The sequence below is a fragment of the Hyposmocoma kahamanoa genome, unplaced genomic scaffold (assembly GCF_003589595.1).
Source record: "Hyposmocoma kahamanoa isolate Upper Pololo Valley unplaced genomic scaffold, ASM358959v1 85, whole genome shotgun sequence".
NCBI lineage: Eukaryota > Metazoa > Arthropoda > Insecta > Lepidoptera > Cosmopterigidae > Hyposmocoma > Hyposmocoma kahamanoa.
The window spans coordinates 423,482-445,551 of record NW_020654242.1 but is presented as its reverse complement, the minus strand read 5'-3'; the positions used below and the strand labels follow the sequence as shown (position 1 = coordinate 445,551).

Below are 22,070 nucleotides of genomic sequence, written 5' to 3'. Positions count from 1 at the left end.
TCTAATACAAAAACCACGAAAAAATGTCCCAAGTCAACCTATTTAAAAATAGTGACATGTAAAGGAATATGAAAAAGCTAAAACGTTGAATTTAAATGTAATGTCATCGCAGTACTGTCTAATTTTGCCTGCTTCGCTGTCAGTCGAACAAACGAAGACTAAAGCGTGAATGACGCTCTGTATACGATTTTAACGCCCTATAAGTTCGGACACTTTTAGCGCGGACCCGACGTCCATATAATTGTAAGTCAATGCTTGTACCTCTCTACAAGGCGTAACGACCTTGCATACTTGTAAGAATAACAATTATACGCACGGAAGAAAAAACAACGGCAGTATCCCTATTAATGTCAGAACGGTGTCACCAAAACTCACGCATTTTTAATTTGAAACACTACAAAAATCTTGATATTTTTTCGTCGTAATTTCAAATTCAAAAATAAATAACTAATTCTGGATTGTTAATATAATTTAAACTATACCCCTATTATTGCAAGTTACGACGTTTTGATATTATATTGAAATTTCAATCAATGTGCTGCCATCTAGCAGTTAATTGCTGAAATATGACGAATTGGAGTTATTAATTTAGTTCTCCAAAAAGAAGCGACCTTACTGCAAGGGTATAAAGCTTTACTTACGTTTCTTGTAACAAAAAAATTATTTCGTTAGACAGAAAATTGAATATTTATTTAAAATAGTACACACGTACCGATGATATGAAATATCACCACGGGTAATATTTTTGGTTATCATTTTTGCACTCCAAAACAGTACAATAAGGCATTTTTCAACGATTTTAGCTTAGGTATAAAAGGAGACCTTAGGGTCGACATACAAAACTGCGATGCGACGTCGTATCGCAGAAATCTAAGAGCTCGCATAACGCATTGCAAAAATTTTCGAATTACTCCGCATCGCGCATTCCTGCGATGTTAATTTTTGTGTTTTTTCCTATGCTTTCTTATCAATAACAGTAGTGCAACACTCTTTTTACGACTCATGTCGCTGCCTAGCTTAAAACATACGTTCAGTACTCACAATACAGTACAGTACGTATCATAATAATTTCATTGTCATCTGTTTTGTTGTCCGTGTAATAAATTAAAATTAAAAAATAATAAGATATTGATTTTATTTTAATTTTCACAGGTCACCAACAAATCAGCCCCTTAACATGGCATCTCTTTTAATATTCTCCCGATGCTGCGAAGAACTGGCAGGAGAAAGCTGTTACGGAGATCTCGAGCCGAGTTCTCCAAATCAGAGAAGAAAAATTCACTTTCTAGTCGTCTATGCTGTTCAGAGACATGAACCGTATTCTATTTTGAAAGTGACACTGGATACCACAGCGAATGAGGTTGGGTATAATTGTGTTTATTTATGTAACCTACCAGTACTTTGCGCACACACACACACACACACACACTTAATAATGTGTTCTTAATGTAAGAACACATTATTAGAAGCGAGTGGAGTCACACACGCGCACTCAATCACTTATACACAAACCCTCCCTAAAGAAGCAAGGGATGCACGATTTGTTGCTTTGAATCGATTTATTGGATCGTAATGGATCATATGCCTCTAAATCGATAAACAGATCGGATCGTATGGGCTTGAATAAATCTCATAAAAGTCGTTTTAAAAGTGAGTATTAAATGAAATACCTTATTATTATCTGATATTTAATAATAATTGCCACAATAATATGTGATTTTTTTCTTTCCACGGATGCAAATCCTTTACATGTATCTAAACTTATCAAATCAAATCAAATCATTTATTGTGTACGCACGTCTATAAGGTCTTATTTAACATTGTTGTGTCAGTACGTATTGCCAATTTTACGGCGTACAATTTACATAATTAAATTAATTTAACAGTATACTACTATATTTTAATTACAAAATGTCAAATGTTAATTTTAATTTTAATTCTTAATTATATTTATGTCATTATTTTGTGGTGGTTAACTATTATTCTATGTTCTTGTCATTAAGTAATCGCTGACTTTATAATATGCTTTCCCAGTCAATAAATTAAATAATCGCTTTTTAAAATTGGCATTTCAATAATAATGTCATATAACTTAATATCCCAAACATTGTCCTGCTCTATATTTTCCTTTACTTGAAGGAATCATTATAATAGGTAGAGACTTTTGCTTTAAATTATTAATACGATCTAGACTATTCGATTCGCGTTAATTTTGAATCGATTCGCTTAAAAATCGATTGAAAAAATTGCTATTTCGAATGCAATTGAATCGATTTTCATAAAAACCGAATCGTACCGCCCCTACACCAAACTACACACGTCTACTTAAGGTAAGAAGAACACATTATTAAAAGCGAGGGGCGTAACTTACACACGCACAAAGTTACACACAAACTTCCCTACAGCACTACACTCACTTATTGTAAGAACCATAGATTTAGTATAAGGTAAGAACACATAATGCATTCCTGAAAAATATAATCTGAAATATAATTATTTTTCAGGCGATAGCTCAATGTCTTACAAAAGCCGGGGTCTGTCGATCGTCCAGAGGAAACTACGTGCTCGTTGAAGAGGTTCCCTCCCGTGCACCAACGCAGAGAGTCTTAGCGCCGCACGAGAGGGTGTTGCGTGCCGCCACTGCCAGGCCGGGGGCCAGGTTGCTGCTGAAACGAGTTGGAGATGATCCTAGCAGTCGAGCTTGGCTTACGAGTATCAGGTACATTGGTTTTCTTATTTCTATAGTTAAAATTTATGATGCATTCCTATTTCCTCGGGTCATGTATTTGTTATCAACTTATGAGATAGAGAGAGATAGAGATAGAGATATATTTATTTGTAAGATAGACGGTAAATACAGTTCACATATTTAAGATTACACTTATGGTTCAGCGTGTTGTGTCAGTAACTGGCATACAAATGTTAATAGCAAATATTATACATTGTTCGCATTTATTACATATTGCTTATATAATTAAAATCATATTGTATATAATATTACATTTTGTTCCTTAAATAATATAATTAAAGAAAAACTATGATTTAATAAAAAAGTAGAACGCATTTCAAAGCAATAACTATGTAGAAGGTCGCAGGTTTCAAAATTAAAATGTCAAAAACTCATTTACATTATAAAAACAATTTGTCACAAGCAATTCAAATAGTATTTTCTTAAATCTAGACGGAGGTAACATTTTTATGTTGTCCGGTAATACATTATATAATTTTACGCACATGTTATGACATCAAGTATTTCTCACATATAGCGCTGCGGCAAAAAAGTCGTTAAAAAATCAAATGCAATAATCTGGAACAAAGATATAGAAAAATTCGTAAAGTCCGTTTCGAGGCTTAGTTGACGACTTTAGTTCTAATCCAACAGAACCAAAGGAATTTTTTCTAAGTGTTCGAAATTTGTTTAATAATTATAACAAACCAGTGGAGTCATTTCACAAAAAATATTTGAATATCACGGTGGTGAAACATCCTACCATTCAATGACACGTAATTAAAATATTATTATGATGTAGTTAGCATTTTAATTAGTTAAGTATTTGTATACAGCAGCAGGTAGATACATAAAAAATAGGTAAGAAAGTTTATAAATAGAAAATTTCATCGAGGGCCGTACAACATTCAAGGCTGGCAACATTACCCTTTGAATTACTAAACTTATTCATTGGCGGAAATAACTGGCAGGGTTGTGGTTACCGCAGGCTTCTACGAGGCGATCTGACAGCTCGTTCACTAGAAGTTTTTTGCTTAAAAGTGGCTTTGAGACTTGAAATTATTCTTTTTACCTTGCCATTGACGGTTATATTTAAATGAGATGTGTGTATCATGAGGGGAGATGTGTGTATAATGAGGGGAGGCGTGTGTATAGTGCGAGATATTGTGTATATGTTTAAGTGGGTGATCTTTATATTAATAATTTTAATAAAGAAAATATAATAATCATTATAATAAAACATTCTTCTATCTGCAGATCGGCATCTTCAGACCGCTCCAAAGACCGTTCAGTCCCGTCTGATGAAGAATCTCAAGAGGAGTCTCGTAAACCGCCAGACAGCTTTCTTGTTTGCGTGCACAACGTATCCCACGAGATCCCTTACGCTATTTTAAAAGTAAGTTTCAATTCAATTTACTTATTAATTGTTACAAAATGTCATTATAGCCGCTCACGCGATGCGCTCCTCCTACCGCAAAATGGCGGCTATTTGGTTTCGCAAAATAGAAAAGTATTCAGTTTAAATACAAGTTTTTATAAATAAAAATTATTATTCTGCATTGCTAAATAAATACCCTCCGTACTACCAACAAAAACATCTCAAATGAAATGCAGTAATACACCGCAAATCCTGCACTTAAAAAGCACTAATGAATTTTTGGTGTACTTGGATAAATATGATAATATTCCGATTGAGTGGTTCTAACGTTTATCATGAAATTACTCCTTAAAGTATAGTTTATAAACATTTATATTCAGGATAAACTTAAAAAATGCTACTTATGGTATGTTTTCAATAAATAAACACCGAAATCACCAGCCCAAACAATAACACACACGATTGTCGTGACGTATTTTTGAAGTTGTTTTTTTTTTAAATGGCAGACCCAGGCATTAAAAACTTTATGGTTTGCTAGAGTAGTTCCCGAAATAGCAATTAATATTAGTTCTTTTACCTGTTGTAACTTCGATATCCGATAAATCGGTATAAAATCATCACCGACACCTCTAGGTGTGGTATACGTCTACGGCTGCATGTATCGCGTGAGCGGTTATATTCCAAAGGTATACCCATACAAACGAATTTTTTAGAACTTTTTATTTTAAAAAATACTGACCTCAAAAATTTGTGGAATTACATGTATTTGCCAAGTGTTTTTGGAATCAATTACGAGTCTATATAACCTCAAATGGCTTTGGTTGATTCTGCATGATAGTGAAAATGTTGAATAAAAAACAACTTGGAAAAAATATACAGCAAAATGAGAATATACACTAATTACTATATGATGTGAAAAAACGATTCATAAAGATTTTCATATGATAGAATAAAAACACAAACTTACTTCGAAATTTTACAACAAAAACCGCTGTATTAATATATATAATATAATATAGCTACTTTACATATGTTTTTTTTTAATTTTAACTGAGCTAAGTTCTATTCAGTTCAATTGAAATAGTATACGATATACATTTTTCAAATGGCTTTAAATAAATTCTAAAATAAAGCCAGTGTTGCCACCCGACTCAAAAGTGAACCGTATTAGAACGGGAAAAAAATTATTTCCAGCTAAGCTAGTATCTACTCTTAACGAAAAGTAGATTAAATCTAGTGATGCAACAAACCTCTGCTTCTGTTTTTCTTTCCGTTCCTGCTTGCGCAACATTTATAACGGAACTTTAATCGGAAGTTTATAACGTTTGCGATAGATCAGGCGTGAGTGCGGATTACTTGGCAGTGGAGCGCGCGTTTTTTAGTAGTTTTTAAATTATTACTTAAATTATGAAACCAAAAACAAGCCCTGTCAGGAACTATTTTGTTGAGGTCTTTGTAGTGTTTACACTTGTGCTTCCACATCTGTTTTCGTTTCCGTTAAGATTTAATTTTAACATCTATTTCCGTTTCTGTTTCCGTTATGACACTTATAAGAGATACTATTAAATCGGATTCATCCTTTAATTTAAATGCCACCCTTATAGGTAGAACACTTTAGTAGCAGCAGACCTCCTTGTGAAAGAGTTCGTCCAGGGTAGTACTGCCACCTTACCCATTTCTGCCGTCAAGCAGTAATGTCAGCATTACTGTGTTCCGGTTTTGAAGGGCAGGGGTGCTGGTGAAATTACAAGCACATAGGACATGTCAAGTTGTCCCAGGGTGACGGGCGCAGCGGCAGAGCCCTTCAGATCTTTGTGATTTAAAGCCCTGAATGGCACTGCAAATGTTATGGATAGGCGTCTCGCTTGCCACCAGACACGTATTTTGCTTTGCCCTAAGCGTCTGATCGATTTAATCAACAAGTGTAGATCAAGAAGAATCGATAACTATGGTAACTCCCATAAAATTGTCAGTTTAGATTTTAATTTACGTCCGCCTATTTCTGTAAAAGTCGAATGTCTCCGAAGCTTGGACTTTAGAAAGCATTACGCTCTTTAGATTTTATATTATGTTATTTATATTTACAAAAAAATAATAAGAGATAAATTATTTCCAGGTACCATTGAGCGCTACTGCGTCGTATGTTGTCTATCAAGCGTTAACAAAAGCAAGATGTCACGATGATCCTAAGAGGTATATACGTGCTGTTTGAACCTTATCGTCATAGATATAAAAATCATATTTTTCAGAAAAATAAATGTTTTTCCAAATATTGAACTTTCTCAACGAAACCGATGGAGCCATTAAAAAGATATTTTTTTTGTGAAAGCATTTTAAATCTCGATTTTTCTCGAAGTAATTTTTAGCTATAGACGTTTATTTTAAATGCTTAATGAATTGATATTCAATTATCTTTTATGTGAAATTACTCCACTAGTTTGTTATAATTATTAATAAAAAGATCGAACACTCAGAAAAATATTCCTTTGATCCGGCCGGATTCAAATCGACATCTTCTAGCATACCGCGCCAGACGCTACACTAACTAAGCAGTTGGTGTTTTGTTGGTGTGGTTTAAATGCAGTGAATAGCGACATCTCTAGCCGGGCCTGGTAGCTGTAAAGATATCTAACTGGGTAACTGACGAAATATTTTCGTACATTTCTCATAGATGGCGCTACAGCTAAAAGTCGTTGAAAAACCAAATACAAAAACACGACAACAATCACATAGGAAAATTCGTGAGGTTCGTTCTTTCGTTTCGTTGCTTAGATGTTGTAGCGTCTGGCACAGTGTGCTAGAAGACGTCGGTTCGAATCCGGCCGGAACGAAAGAATTTTTTCTGAGTCTCCGATTTTTGTATTAATAATTATAACAAACTAATGGTGTTTATTTTATAATTCGCGCTAAATAAAACATCAAAACATATTTCTAAACGTAGAACATAATATGAGCCTTTGAAATTATATTTTTCCAATTTTTCTAACTTTTCGGGAATTTTTTTTCGAAAATATCCACTATTTGAATTTTTTCGGAAAATTACCCAACACTAAACCTACTGTTTTCGATGAATTTGGAACTCGTAAAAAACCAACTGAAAGTGCGGCTTTAAATCAATTAAGTTAGGTTGATTTTAATAAATTCTCATCCATATACATCCTTTCGCTCTGGGCACGGGTCTCCTCACATACCTTAAGGCTGTTTAGGCTAGTTTCACAGCTACGGTCCGTACTGACTCTCCGCCTGCGGCCCATCCGCATGCGTTGAATCCGCAGTGCTCCAAATTAAATATTTAATTCAGTGCGAATGTTCACGAAAGATATCGCCTACAATGAAAGCCCGGGTGCCTCGAGCGGAGTTCACGCGGAGCGTGTTCCGTAAGAACAATCCACGTCACTGTAAAACGATGTTCTAATACCACACGTGTTACTCCGCTCCGGTGCTCCGCGCGGACGGTCCGCAGTTAAATCCGCATTGCTCTAAAACCAGCCTTAGGCCATAGTCCGCCACGCTGCAAAACTCAGAGGTAGCCGAGCCCGAATTCGAACCCACCTCTGCGAGGCGGTAGGACAGACTATTAGATTAAAACGGCTAGTATCTGTCAATAATCCTAGGTCTTACCATATCTAGCTTTCCAAATTCTCAGAGTTACAGAGTATGAGTTGATACTTATAAAAAACATGTCACCGTCTCGTTTCTACCATCGCACTTCCCGCCAAAGGAGTAGAGTCCATCCCCACATCTTAGATGCCTGGCATTGTAAGACCACGCCCTCTCGTTCGGTCTTTCCTCGAACGTGCAAAATGTGGAATGATCTTCTTTCTGAAGTATTTCCTTGGCGCTATGACATGGGGTTCTTCAAAAAGTGTGTTTCCAGGGCTCTTAAAGGCTGGCAACGCATACGGCAGCTCATCCGATGTTGCAAATGTCCATATGCGACGATGACCACCTCCCATCAAGTGGCTTGTCTGCTCGTTTGCCTCCTACTTTACATTAAAAAAAACATTATTAGAGTATGAACGTCAATTACGGGAAAGTATATTTCTGCTACATAATTTCAGATTCGTGTTGGTGGAAGAATTAGAATGGGGAGGAAGAGCAGGCGCGGGACCACAACAGCGAGCATTGGCTGACGATGAAGTTGTTTACGCTGCACAGGTAAATAATAGTACATTACTTTACTATTATTACGGTAAATAAGAAATTACTAACGAGGGTGAATTAGAAGCCCTAAGCTAAAGGGCTTCAATAACTCGAGTTTTTCTAATTTTTTACCGTCAGTGGTACGCATTATTTTTTACGAGTACGCACTATTTTTTTTGCTAATACAATATTATCATTACTAGAATCACTAGAATTGCAACATCGAATTCATTTGTCGTAAATAGGTGGACAGAAACATGAATTACATTTTGGTAGGATAAAAATAAACTAGCCGTTCTTGGCAATCGTTTTTACAAAGTCACAATTCATTTAAGGGACAACGTAATTTTTTTTTTTAAAATAAGTGCACGTTTGACCTCTATCTCACCTGATGGATAGTGACGATGAGGTCGACGATGGAGCATGCAAACCTAAATAATGCCTATTCACTCTCGCCTTGAAGAGGTCCAAGTTATAACGTTCAGCTGTACTGCTGAGTGTACAGACATTGGGACAAGCTTTTGTTTATGAGCATTCGGCTCCGCACGACTGCACACGCCAGACGATGTTATTTTCACCTCTCTGGACGCGTGACTAGGTTCCTTTTCCCTCGTAGTTGGCGCCTGGAGTCATAAGTTAGATTTAGTAGGCTATTATAGCATAATATGCTATATTATAGAGTGATGCATCTGTTACATAGTAATTATTAAGTAGCCTGTGACCTGTCTCTCAAATGAAGCAACCGTTCCGAGTTACCACTGGGGTTAACGCAGCGCTTCTTATTCAAAATCATTTATTTTATTTCACTGACATTCTTTTCTTTATTCATCTTTGATTTTCAGGCGAGTTGGAAAACATTAGGCAGATTCGTGCTCCAAGAGAAAGGCAGTACGGCGCCCTTGCCTAGACACCGAGCCGCAATTGCCAGAATACAAAGGGGACTTAGTATGACTCGTGGAGCTATCACAGGTATACACATACTCACTTGACAACACATAGCATTATACACATATCTCCCTACGTTATATACACACACACTTAAACATACACACAATATCTCGCATTATACACACGCCTCCCCTCATTATTCTCACATCTCGTTTAAACATACCCGTCAATGGAAAGGTAAAGGGAGTAATTTCAAGTCTCAAAGTAACTCTTAAGCAAAACGTACCACGGCAATCTAAATTTTAATTAAGTTTTATTGGATGTCAGGATGCTTCACCACTATGACAATCAATTATTTTTTTGTGAAATCACTACACTAGGTTGTTGTAATTATTAATACAAAGATCGAACACTTAGAAAGAAATCCTTCGATCCGGTTGGATTAGAATCAACGTCGTCCAGCAAAACGTGTCACACGCTATGCCAACTAAGCCACGGAATGAACCAGCGTTGTGTTTGTGAACAAAAACTTTCAACACGCCAGGGTTTTTACATCCTGGCGTGTAGGGTTTAACCCACAGCTCTCTCTCCCTGAGAAGCTATACACACTCTCCCTTAAACATAAACACATTCACTCGTGTTACATCCCCATTCAATTGTACTTTATCTATCGATAGCTGAAACATCGACACTTATCATGTGATATTAAATTAAATATCGATAACTAAACCTTAATTAAAGGCCGCATTAATTATCGGAAATGTTGTCTATAGTAAGAATATAACGTGTTATCGCTTTTCAGGCACACCGTTCGGATTTTCTGAGAATACTAGTGATGGGAAGCAGACAGTGCATTCGGCTTATAGCGATCCTTCGTATTGCAGGTATGTGCCATTCTATAATTAAAGGACCATTGAATGGTCCAGTTTAATACCATTTAATACTTATTTAATACTTACTTATTTAATACTATCCTTTTTTAATTGTCGTATTATGCGAGGTGTTAATAAATATGCTGAACCCAGCTCTCCTATTGACCTGTAGAAAATGCCTAAAGGCATTAAGTCCGCCATTTGAAAGAAAGAAGAAAAAAAGAAAACTTTTTATTACACAAGCACAAACACGCACATAGACAAAACAATTTAGGAACAATAATAATAATAATAACAATCCAAAATTAATCTTTTAAGCCCACGGAGAGGCGAGAATCTAAATAAATAATGATATAGTAATAACAATAAACAAAAATTAAAACAATTGACAATGCAGTACTTAATTCACCGTCATGCGTGTCGCGCCTGGTGCAATCGAGACTTGCTCAGCTTTAGCCACAAACGGCTTTTGTTTAAAACCGTTTCGTGGCACTGATTTTCAGCAAGCCCGGGACGAGTGAGTCACTGACAACAATACACAACTCAATAATAAATAAACAGATAAGAAAACCGACATAATAGGTAGTGTACATACAACTACATACAAATGAGAAATACTTATGATATGTAAATAACAGTATATCAATAAAATAAACTTAAATTCTAATATTTTTATACAAATCGGATAATATTTGTACTCTTTTATGTGCAATAGACTTTAAATAATATAATAAACTTATTCCATTTCTCATTATTGGGTGAACGTCAGGATTTTTTTTATGCATATATGTTTTTCAAATTCTCAGGCGAGTATCGACAACGTCTCTAGGCAAGGGCATCGGCCGATCAAAAGGACATTCCGACAAGGACATGAGAGCCTATATGCAGAAACGGACCGCTGCCAGAGAGGTACGAAACAAAAGCCGGAATTCGGCTTTTACCTTTATTAGTTTTCTTTACCAACGTTTCTTGTTTTTAAAATAAGAAATCAGATTTCAAAGATATTTTTTGTTGTCTAATACCTAAAAGCTCGATGGAGTTTTTGTTTATAATATCAAGTGACGGGAGGGACAAGTCGTACGCCTGATGGTAAACTACACGCCTGTCCATAACAGTCGCAGTGCCACTCAGAGCTTTAAATTGCAAAGATCTGAGGAGCACTCCCACTGCGCCCGTCACCCTGAGACATAAGTTGACAAGTCCCATGTGCTCGTAACTTCACCATCATATACAATCCAGTATACACAATCCATTTTTTGCATTTCAATGACTATGTACTTTAAGATACGAATTTGAGAAAGTAATGCGACGGTTTGTCATAGGGATAAGGTAAAATCGATTGTTGTAACATTGAATTAAAAAAAGAATAAAACAGTAAAAACATTTCTATTTTTATTGTAATTTCAAGCATAACACCTAAAATTTGATAGATATGGTGACACAACTAGTGTAAATATAATGTAGTATCTTACGTTTTAAAGCTTACCTGGGATAATGAAAATTGGCAAACTTTATAAGCGATGAGCGAAAAACACACAACCATCTCGTACGACTAAAAGTGGGGTTCGAAGACATAAGGAGTGCTGTTTGCACAAATACAAGCATTGGGAAGGTTACCTCTCAGTAATCCGAGATGACATCTTCCAGAAATAACGTTTGGTCGAAATTTCATAACCTCGAAAGTAATTTTGAGAGGAAAATGTTTTTTTTTTCTTTTAAACCTAACTTAGCATAACCTAATCGAACCTAATCGTGTCTTTACGATAAACGTCTAACATATTTGAAATAACAACGGTTTCGTTATAATTCGGTTTTCGGTGTAATGAAAATTCGAACAAACGTTAATTTGGAACAAAAAATCGAGTTTGTGATAGGTTTATTTGTTGGGAAAGTCCAGTTTAACACTGCTCTCATTACCCGCGAGCTCCCAATGCCCCACGTTCGCCTATGTAATATTTCTCACAAACGAACATTGATTTGAGACTGTTTTTAATTTAGTTCAATGTATTTGCTTAAACAAAAGCTTTTCATTTAAAAGTAAGGCTTAGTGCAAGTTGTTATAAGGTTATATTTGTTTTGTAGAATTTTGTGAACTGTCACAAGGATCATCCTAGATTATTTTTAGTATAGTTACGTTTCGTGATAAAGGTACACTCGGAAGGCGAAACGGGAGGTTCACTAGGCGCTGAAGCACTAGCAGCTCAAATGGCGCGTTTCAAGAGAGTTTCTTTACGAAAATTAAGAGCTTGGAGATCCTGAGTGTTGCAGGTGAGTTTGGAATACAAAAACTCCTATGTAAAAGCTAACAACTGTTCAAGATAAATTTTAAGGGCTTCTTGATTATTCACTCACTCTCCTGGTCCAGCATCAGATCATGGAAATAATCAATAAAATTAAAGTTTTCGACAATCGAGTACATAACCAGAAATAGAGACGAAATCCGTCCCTGGCAACTCATCTGGCAAATTTCTCTTATATCATTTTAAATATCAATTCTCGTTTGAAATAACAAACTAGAAAGCTTACATAGTACAGCGCTAACAACTGACCTGTATGTACGTATCCGTATATTCCAAAAATATTCTGTATTTATTGTAATAAAGATAATATCTCTAACAATGGCTGTTCTATTCGGTGGTGTGGGAAAACGTGGACAAATTTCGTCCATTATAGCAAAGCTCAAGTTAAACTAGTCGATTCGAAGTGACACAATTAACGACACACGTCAATTGTTTCGAATTCGAACTGGCCAATCGGAACGCATTTGGCACAGTAATGATTTGGCAGAATAGTTTTCAAACAAATTAAATAATAATAAAATTTTTATTGAATTGATATTCAATTATTTTTTGTGAAATTACTCCACTAGTTTGTTATAATTATTAATACAAAGATCGAACACTCGAAAGATCGACTAAAAAGTCGTTGAAAGACCAAGTACAAAGACACGACCCAAGCACATAGAAAAATTCGTGAGGTCCGTTGGTTCGTTCCGTGGCTTAGTTGGTATAGCGTCTGGCACGGTATGCAAGAAGACGTCGGTTCGAATCCGACCGGATCGAAAGAATTTTTTCTGAGTGTTCGATCTTTGTATTAATAATTATAACAAATTAAATAATATTTCGTCTCTATGTCTGGTTATTTTCGATGTTTTTGACATTCCCCATATAAGTCGAAAGAATAACTGTGTGAAGGCAAGCTAGTCGCTACGCTTATCGGCGCAAAATTGACTCCTTTTTGGCTTACCTTATAATTAACGTTGAGAACTATGATATTTTTTATGAAATTTTCCAATAAGAGTTTGTCAAAGAACATTTTCAAAATTTGTTTTACTTGACAGCCGCAAAATAAATAACGAACCTTGCTACCTTTTCAAAAACACCTGTAACGTTTAACCCACATGTTCCTGAAACCACTTTTCATGTCAGATCTTTACGAATTTGACATATGTTGGTAATATTGAGACATTATACCCGTAAAAAATAATTTAAAAAATCATACTCATTTGGGAAACTCGGAAAATGGTGTCCTTTATAAAGGACGATAGCATTATGTACTACTATGCTATAAAGGTAAAAATAAAATATTTTTGTTTTGTTCATTTACCTAAATAAAACCGAGTTTTATTTAGGTAAATGAAATGCTTCAAAACAAATTTTAGGATGTAAAGTAACATTGCACTTAGGGCAGTAAAAGTTTGCCTTTTTATGGCATTCTATGCAACGAAGTTGGTTATCTCTGTACCTTATAAGATGATCTTTTCCATCAAAACGTGAATTTTCTCGAAAGTTTTGCGAGACGCGATTTGTTTTGCGGTCTGCATTTCTTTTGTATGTTTCAAGAAGAGATGTGGTAATACTTCTACGGAAGTGAAGAAAATCGTACTCACCTCCATCATTCTTGTATAATTGCCAAGAATTGTGTACAGCCATGTCCAATGCATGACAAATCAACGAAAAATACCATTTTTTTCCTCTGATTGATGTTCTATATAGACTTATATTTTGGTCGGATCGATCTACTCCGCCCATGTGTTCATTATATTTTTTTACAACAGCAGGTTGATCAACTAGGACATATTTTTTCAGTTGTTGGGAAAATCGTTTCACTTTTACTACAGGCTGAACCCGCCCAGCGTTTGATGAAACAGTCACCACACTGTTATCATGCCATTTACACACCAGAATCTGTTCTGCGCTGGTGGACTGGTACCGGAATGTTCCTCGTGGTGTCTTTTGTAATTCTTTATTGGTGGGCAAAGGACATTTAGCTACACGATTTTCTCGTACAGTTCCAGTGGCTTTTATACCTCGCTCTCGTAATTCATCAATGAGATGAATAGATGTAAAAAAATTATCAAAAAATAGATGAAATGGAGCTTGACTGTTGATTTTACGTAGCACATCTGCGTACTGCAAGACAACACTGGCACCCAAACCCAATGCATGTTTGTATTGGTTTGAAGCATTTGACTGTCCTTGGTATGGATCGAACCAAACTATGTAACCTAAGCGTGTTGCTCCAACCCAAAACTTATATCCCCACCTTATGGGTTTTCCTCGAATAAATTGTTTGCACGGATGGCCCCCATAATAAGGAACCATTGCCTCGTCTGTGCTATGATGCTCTTCAAATGGTGCATTGGCAGAAAAAGAATAATTGAGCTTATCAAATAGAATACGTAACTTGGCAAACTTATCATCAGATTTTAGATTTGTATTGTCGCAGCAATGGAGATTTGCCATTATATTTGTAAATCTATCTCTGGACATAGCGTTATAAACTATAGGCATACCACAATCTGCAGCATTTTGCCAGTACATGCATCTTCTAGGCAGAACAACGTATCCGCTATACAGGAGTATACCTATAAAACAACGCATCTCGTCTGTGCTGACATTGACCGGTTTGCTTGCATTTTTTTGAGCTGCATAGAGGTTTGTGTAGTGTACAAACATATTGATTACATCATCGCTAAACAGCATTTCGAAATATTGTAATGGAGTGAAATGCGCAGCTGCAGTTTGCATGTCCAACCATGGATCAAAAGTAGGATGAATATCTCGTGCAGTCCATTTATATGATTTAGTTTTTGAAATTGTTACACCACTCGTAGTCTCACTTGATTTTGAAGTGGACGGAGACTCTTCAAAATTATTGAGTTCTTCAGCAGTCACACGCCTATGTTTTGATAACTGTATGAGTGGGACATCATCATCATCTTCATCACTACAATTTGCAGATCGGTAACGAAACTCTGCTGGCGCCCTCAACTGAGATCCTGGTAAATTATGTAACATTACATAGTTTTCATCTCCAGAATCTTCATCTGTCACATCTGCATTGCAGTTTTCAGGAGGTAAAATACTGATGGAAACAGGTGTTGATTCTTCTTCATCCTCCTCTAACTCTCCGATGATTTCATTTAACGTCAAAGGCCGCGAATACCGTTTCTGCACACTGAAAGGCAGAACAAACGTCGTAGTAGTACATATTGCTATTGGTCGTTTAAAAGAACGGCTATTAAACTTGATAAAATATCTTGTTTTTATTGATAACCAAAAAAAGATTCTGATGATACGCGTTAAAAGACACCTTTAACTATTAATTTTCGTGCATTTTGGAAAAAAATATTATTTAAATAATTTTATATACATACCTGGAATTTTCCATTGTCAAAACAGTATTTTTAAATAATTATTTTAAATTCAACACAATTTTAATCACACACAATGAATATTGTGTCGTATCCGCACAGGTGTAACGTGTCGAATGAACATAAACAGTTTATTTCTAAGTACCTTCATTGTTTATAATAATTTTTATTGTGTGGTGTCCGTTTAAAAGGACGATAGTAACAAGTGGGTTAAAAAATTATATTTATTAATATAATATTTCTCACATTCAGTCCGGAACCCACAACACATAACTAGATTAAGGTAACCCTAATAAAGTTAGGTGAGCTCCCTCAATAATAAAGTGATATATTCAAAAGCAGGGTCTTTGAGAAACTAGTGAAATAAATATTTTATTACATTTTTCGTGAAAATACTTCAGTAAAGTATGAATTATAATTATATTATAGTCTGTCTTTTTTGAAGACAGAGTGAGAAGACATTTGCAGGGTTGCCAGTTTTCATAAAAATTTAAATAGTCATGCAGTTGTTGTCGACAGTTTTATCGATAGATTTCCAAAAATGCGTGAATTGTGAATGTTACTACGTTCTAATGATTACTAGTTGCACTAAACAACATTAAGAAAAATTCTTCAATCTGACTGGACTCAAAATAGCGTCAGTTGCCACAACGGGGCTTGACTGCGACTCGGTCCATAACTTGACTTTGACTCGGTCTGTAGCTGTTTATTTCTTTTTATTATAAAATATGTAGGAGCGCATTTGACCTCTATCTCATCTATTGAAAGTGGCAAGGAGTTCGGCGATGGAGCATACACACCTAAATAATGGCTACTTACCCTCGCCTTGAAAAGGCCCAATTCATAGCGTTCAGGGAACAAGTCAGCAGGCAGAGAATTCCATTCCACAGCCGTTCGCCATATAAATGTGGAAGCGTAACGCTTTGTGTGAATCTTTGGAATATCTACAACATAGTGGTGCAACCCACGAGTACGTATAGTCTCCCGGTGATGGAAAGTAGAAAGCGGAATTAAATCGTGTAATTACATCGCCCATTATCCGTGATATATCCTGTAGAATACCGATTAGCAGGCAACTACTCTGACTCGGTCTACAGTTTGAACGAGTCTCGGTCTGTAGTTTGACTGTGACCCGGCCTGTAGCTCTGTTGATAAGAGTGGTGGCCCCGGTGTGACAATAAACGCTAGTTCGAGTCCAGTCAAATCAAATTAATTTATCTTTATATTGTTCGTTTTTTATATCGATAATAATGAAGAAATATTTTTTTATCATGCACGAATTGAAACGTACACAGCGTTATTTTTTAAATATTAATCTCGCTGAACCATATTACTAACAACATAGACAACAACTTTAGTCCCATGACTTTTTACAAAACATAATAAATTTACCAAAAATAAATTTTTAAGTTTTTGTTGTATTAACTGACACTTGTTACAAATCGAGTATATAACCAGAAATAGAGACGAAATGTCATTTAATTTGTTTGAAAGTTATTCTGCCAAATCATTACGATGACAACTGCGCTCCGATTGGCCAGCCTGAATTCGAAACAATTGACTTACTCACTTTCACTTCAAATCGACCAGTTTAAAAACGTATATGGAAAAATTACATATTTAATATTTAATTACCGATGAAATGTGATTCCGTTTGTTTTGTAATTAGATGTTTTGATGTTTTTCCCGCTCCACCAAATGGAACAGCCCCCCATTGTTAGATGTTATCTTTATTACAAAAAATACAGAATATTTTTGTAATGAACGGAGACCTACACACAGGTCAGTTGTTGGCGCTGTACTATGTCAGCTTTCTAGTTTGTGATTTCAAACGAGAGTTGATATTTAAAAGTGATATAAGACAAATTTGCCAGATGAGTTGCCCGGGATGGATTTCGTCTCTATTTCTGGTTATGTACTCGATGTTGTTAGACCTGTATTTGGTAGTAAGGTAACCTTCTTCTTACTTCCACCTCCCAACACCGTCCTGTACAGAATGATTACCGTTTAGAGCGATCTATTTGAGTCTATTTATTTTTGTATGAAAGTGAAAACCCGATATCGACAGTGAACTGGCAACCGTTGCTATCTCAATTTTGACAAATTTACAGTATGAAGAAAAAATCATTTACATAGCATATGGTTTATTAAATAAAAATACGTAGTATACATACATTCATGTGTAATAAAAATATTTAAAAACTACGTATTTTTATTTTATAAACCAGATGTTAAAATTATATTTAAAAAAATTTTTTTCTTCATCCTGTTAAGTTGTCAAAGATAGTACCGATTGCCAGTCATGGAATAAGAGATGTTGCTTATAAACGTTAGTAATATGTCCTGCGAGATTGTTAGTTATTTTAAAAATAATCCCTTTTCATATCAGATATAATTTTGTCATAAAACGCTGGTGACACGTAAGTTTTATTTTTAAATCTTTGTCTGTAAAAAAATCACTTTATTATTGATGTTGCGACATGTAGTGTTTACTATAGTAGCTTTTGCCCGCGACATCTTTCGATTTAGCGGCACTTTACACTTAGAAAATGAACACTATTTTTTATCGGATGTAAACCGGACTCTTTACATTCAATAATAAAATTTAATTTAATAAAAAAAATTTTTTTTTAATAAAATAATTTTTCACCTCACTAGTTCGGAAAGGCTTTCTTTCTCATTAGAAATCTGCGCGCCAAAAGCGTTTTTTCCACGCTAGCGTGGAAAAGGTTTTTAAAATTCGAACATGACGATGGACTGTGGTACACCTAACTTTTTCTTTCGATAAAAAAAAATAATGACACGTTCAAATACGCGACTTGTCGTACATTACTTATGTAGTCACATAAATCCGTTGGTATATTTTATTCTTATTATTGTTGACATTAAATTGCCAATAATAACTAATTGTGTTTATTAAATTATTTTAATTCGCCGAAGAACTAAAATAATTACTATAATCACTTAATCACACAAAATAAAAGTACCAGTAAGAATAAAAAATTTATGAGGTGTAAATTCAAAACGCATCCGAAGATAAACCCCTTTTCTTCAAATTAGTAAAGGTTTTATAGTTCATCTGTTTATCTTTCGTCTACTATTTTCCTCGCCATAGTGAGGTGAAAAGTTGTGTGTTTCGCTGGGCAGCAAATTTGTTTTGCGTCTCGTGTCTTGATAACCTCCCTATTATGTAATGTAGCGTAAATTGAAATGCTTCTCGTAACAATAGTGAAAAATAGGGGTGGTTTGCATTAATATTAGACATAACTGGTTGATGACTGTACCACCTCAGTCACCCGTGACCATGGGATCTGTAAAGGCCCCGATTTAAATCCGGAAAAATAGTTTTATTTCCTATGTGTAACAATCGCGAAAATCTAAGAGCTGGATAGACACTTTACACTATTAGACACTTTCTACTATGCTGTATCTTTCCAAACGATACACGCTTACTGCGTTACTTTAGCTCTTAATGTTGGTTGCCATTATTGCGTTATGCCACGCTTCTTCGGAAACTTTCTCTGTCGTCTTTCGCACAGACATTAGCCCCCTTTACACAGCTGCCGTTCTATAAATTAAACGCGGTCAAGTGAGAAAATATTTTTTTGAGATATCACAAAAAACCGTAACCCAGTTGCAGAAGCTATGCATCGTAAGGGTAAGTTCCGATAAGTCAAACACGTTAACTCCTTTTAACTGTTTTTAAAAGAGATTTTTGTGCTCTATCTTTTTCTATTTGTTTGTAGTATTATGTTTTACAATGTTTTTGTAGTATTAGTTTAGTGCGCCTGTGACGCACTCCCTGGGCTCCGCATAATACCAGCGACGTGGCTGTTCTCAGCCACGGCACATGCTGAGCGGTGCCCATTCAGTATCAGTAATTTTAGTTTTAATTTATTTTTATGTACATACAATTTAAAGGTACTGAATAAATGTTTCTTTCTTTCTTTCTTTCTATTTAAAACGGATATTTTAACCATTTGCACTTAGCCACGTTTTAGTTAGTGGACGGCAGAGAGCCACTCCATCGCTCGTGGTCAGGAGCATATAGAAAGCCTGCACGCGCAAACGTGGGCCATCACCTGTTCGAAATTTTTTAAGCTAACGTTCTTTCGCGCTCGATAGCTCGTGTTCGTTTTTGTTACAACGGCAAGAGCGTCCGTGTAAAGGCTAATAGTGCAGGATAGACCGCGTGAAACTGACGCGAGTTGAAGTACGGTCTTTCCCTTCTACTTCCAACGTCTTTACACGCACGATGGCTGCATCACGCGCGACATAGTGTCTGTGTAAAGCACGCCATTGTCTATGTACAGTACAGTGGCGTCTTTGCCGTCTTGATAATGGTAACCTTCAATTGTAATAGGGAAGTAAAACGCATAGTTTGGAACAGATGGCGCTGCGCATGCTTTACCCATAAAATTGTATAATTCTATTTTCGAAATTTTACAAAAACGGGGAAATGTATTTGCTCCCGCGCAAGTCGCGCCCTGCCTTGTTAGGCGGGGGCTGCCCTGACGTTATGGTACAAGAAGTCGTCCTTACTTAATTTTTTTTTATTTATTTATTTATGATTAGGTTATAAAGACCCAAAAATACATACTTTGTAGAAACGTACATAATAATATAATAGAACACTATTTATTTACTGCGACGTGTGACGCAATGTGGGTGTCCGGTAACCGTCCCCGGAAAGGCCGGTCATGACGCCCTTCGACCTAAAAGTCTTCTTCATGAAGGTCGACAGGTGTTGAGTTGGTACTCTCACCACAAATCAATTAAAATTCACATTGTGGCGGAACTCCAACCGCTCAAGCCTCAGGGTAGCATTCACTCGTATGTACTCCACAATATTCGCAGACTTTGTGGAGTACAATGCCACGAATGAGCAAACTCAGTAGTGGTCACAGACCAGTCTGGGTCCACAACCTATTTAGAGACTTCCAACTTTTCCAAGGTAGATTATGCTCAGAAAGGAGGTGATCCGCCAGCGGAATGAGTGATGCCGTGGGGTAGCTCTCCGTTCAGAGACTTATTCGGACTTGGTCAGAATACTTCTTTAACGTATCTTTAACGAATTTATAGCGCCCCTTTAGCCTCTGCATTACCGGCACGTGATTTTTTCCTTCTACCACTCCTATACATATAAAGCGGTATCAGACGTCAGACCGTACATTTTGCTCATCGTTTCTTATAAGGCGTTTTTGTAATTACACTCATTGTCGCACTGGAGAAAGGGGAACAATATAATTCATATGAAGGTTATTGAATATCACAATTAACCGACTTTTAAAAAAGAGGCGGTTGTCAATTCGACTGTATTTTTTGTATGTATGTTACGCGATAACTTTTGGCATAGTTGTGAACCGATTTTGATGATTCTTTTTTTGTTGGAAAGAGGGTACCTCATTAGTCACATTTAATTTTGAAGGAAATATTCCACCTCTAAGGGTGGCAAACTAGGGGATGAATCCGGTTTCCCGCACTTTCCGGTAACCGATTTCAATAAAACTTGGTAAAAAGATGTAATTTCACGAACTTTTAAAGCAATTTTATTTCATAAAAAAGATACAATTATCGAGTTCTGAGGTTTTCACGATTGTTACACATAGGAAATGAATTTTTTCGGATTTAAATCGCGTATATTTGTTTTTTCAAACAAACCGACGTTTCGGGCCCTTTACAGGTCCCATGGTCACGGTTGACGGAGGTGGTACAGTCTTCAACCAGTTATGTCTAATATTAATGCAAACCACCCTATTTTTTCACTATAGTTACAATTATTTATTACATGGTTAACAAAATATATAAATGTCAAATTACATTGAAGTAATATATGATATTATTACAAAGTTCTGTACCAGATAGTTTGTTTGAAAATACAAATACATGTTTGATATCCGACAATATGTTTCATTTCCTATGAGAAAGAATCTCTAAAACCTAAATCGATAACCAATAATAACCTTCTTGTGTAAAGCGTTCGCAGCATCTCTAGTTAGCAGTTAGTTATTTTCTTATGCATGACATAAAAATACATATAGCGCATTTAAAAAATAATAAATAATAAAGAACATCTTCATGTAATAATAAAAATATTTTTTTTTTTGTGAATTGACTCCACTAGTTAAAAAAGTTATACAAACATCGAACACGTCGCACTGCCATTACAATAGAATTGTAACTCAAAATATGTGAAATTCAAGATTATACTATTACTGAACGTAAAATTTGATTCTTTACACGTCAATTAAACGTCGTTATAATATTGTAAGAATTAATTAAAATATAATATCTACTTAACTCAAAATGAGACAAACTAAATCGAACTTTGAGAAAAACAAAATAAATCAATCAAAATAAACAAACCGTGACCATGGGACCTGTAAAGGACCCGAAACGTTGGTT

The 22,070-nt window shown here is 35.7% G+C and overlaps 2 protein-coding genes across 2 annotated transcripts in view; both read left to right on the top strand.

Moving 5' to 3' along the window:
- Positions 1 to 9,156, top strand: part of LOC113234591 (1-phosphatidylinositol 4,5-bisphosphate phosphodiesterase epsilon-1-like) — a 125,593-nt gene extending 116,437 nt beyond the window's left edge. Inside the window, exons 30-35 of the mRNA XM_026469945.1 lie at positions 1,153 to 1,360; positions 2,505 to 2,719; positions 3,986 to 4,124; positions 6,223 to 6,299; positions 8,168 to 8,274; positions 9,092 to 9,156. Of these exons, the coding sequence (XP_026325730.1) occupies positions 1,153 to 1,360; positions 2,505 to 2,719; positions 3,986 to 4,124; positions 6,223 to 6,299; positions 8,168 to 8,274; positions 9,092 to 9,156 (811 nt within the window). The remainder of the gene's footprint in view (positions 1 to 1,152; positions 1,361 to 2,504; positions 2,720 to 3,985; positions 4,125 to 6,222; positions 6,300 to 8,167; positions 8,275 to 9,091) is intronic.
- The window catches only part of LOC113234584, a 17,154-nt gene continuing 4,231 nt past the window's right edge, over positions 9,148 to 22,070 (top strand). The window contains exons 1-4 of the mRNA XM_026469936.1: positions 9,148 to 9,218; positions 9,940 to 10,021; positions 10,816 to 10,918; positions 12,158 to 12,277. Coding sequence (XP_026325721.1) covers positions 9,197 to 9,218; positions 9,940 to 10,021; positions 10,816 to 10,918; positions 12,158 to 12,268 — 318 coding nt within the window. The 5' untranslated portion in view covers positions 9,148 to 9,196 and the 3' untranslated portion in view covers positions 12,269 to 12,277. The remainder of the gene's footprint in view (positions 9,219 to 9,939; positions 10,022 to 10,815; positions 10,919 to 12,157; positions 12,278 to 22,070) is intronic.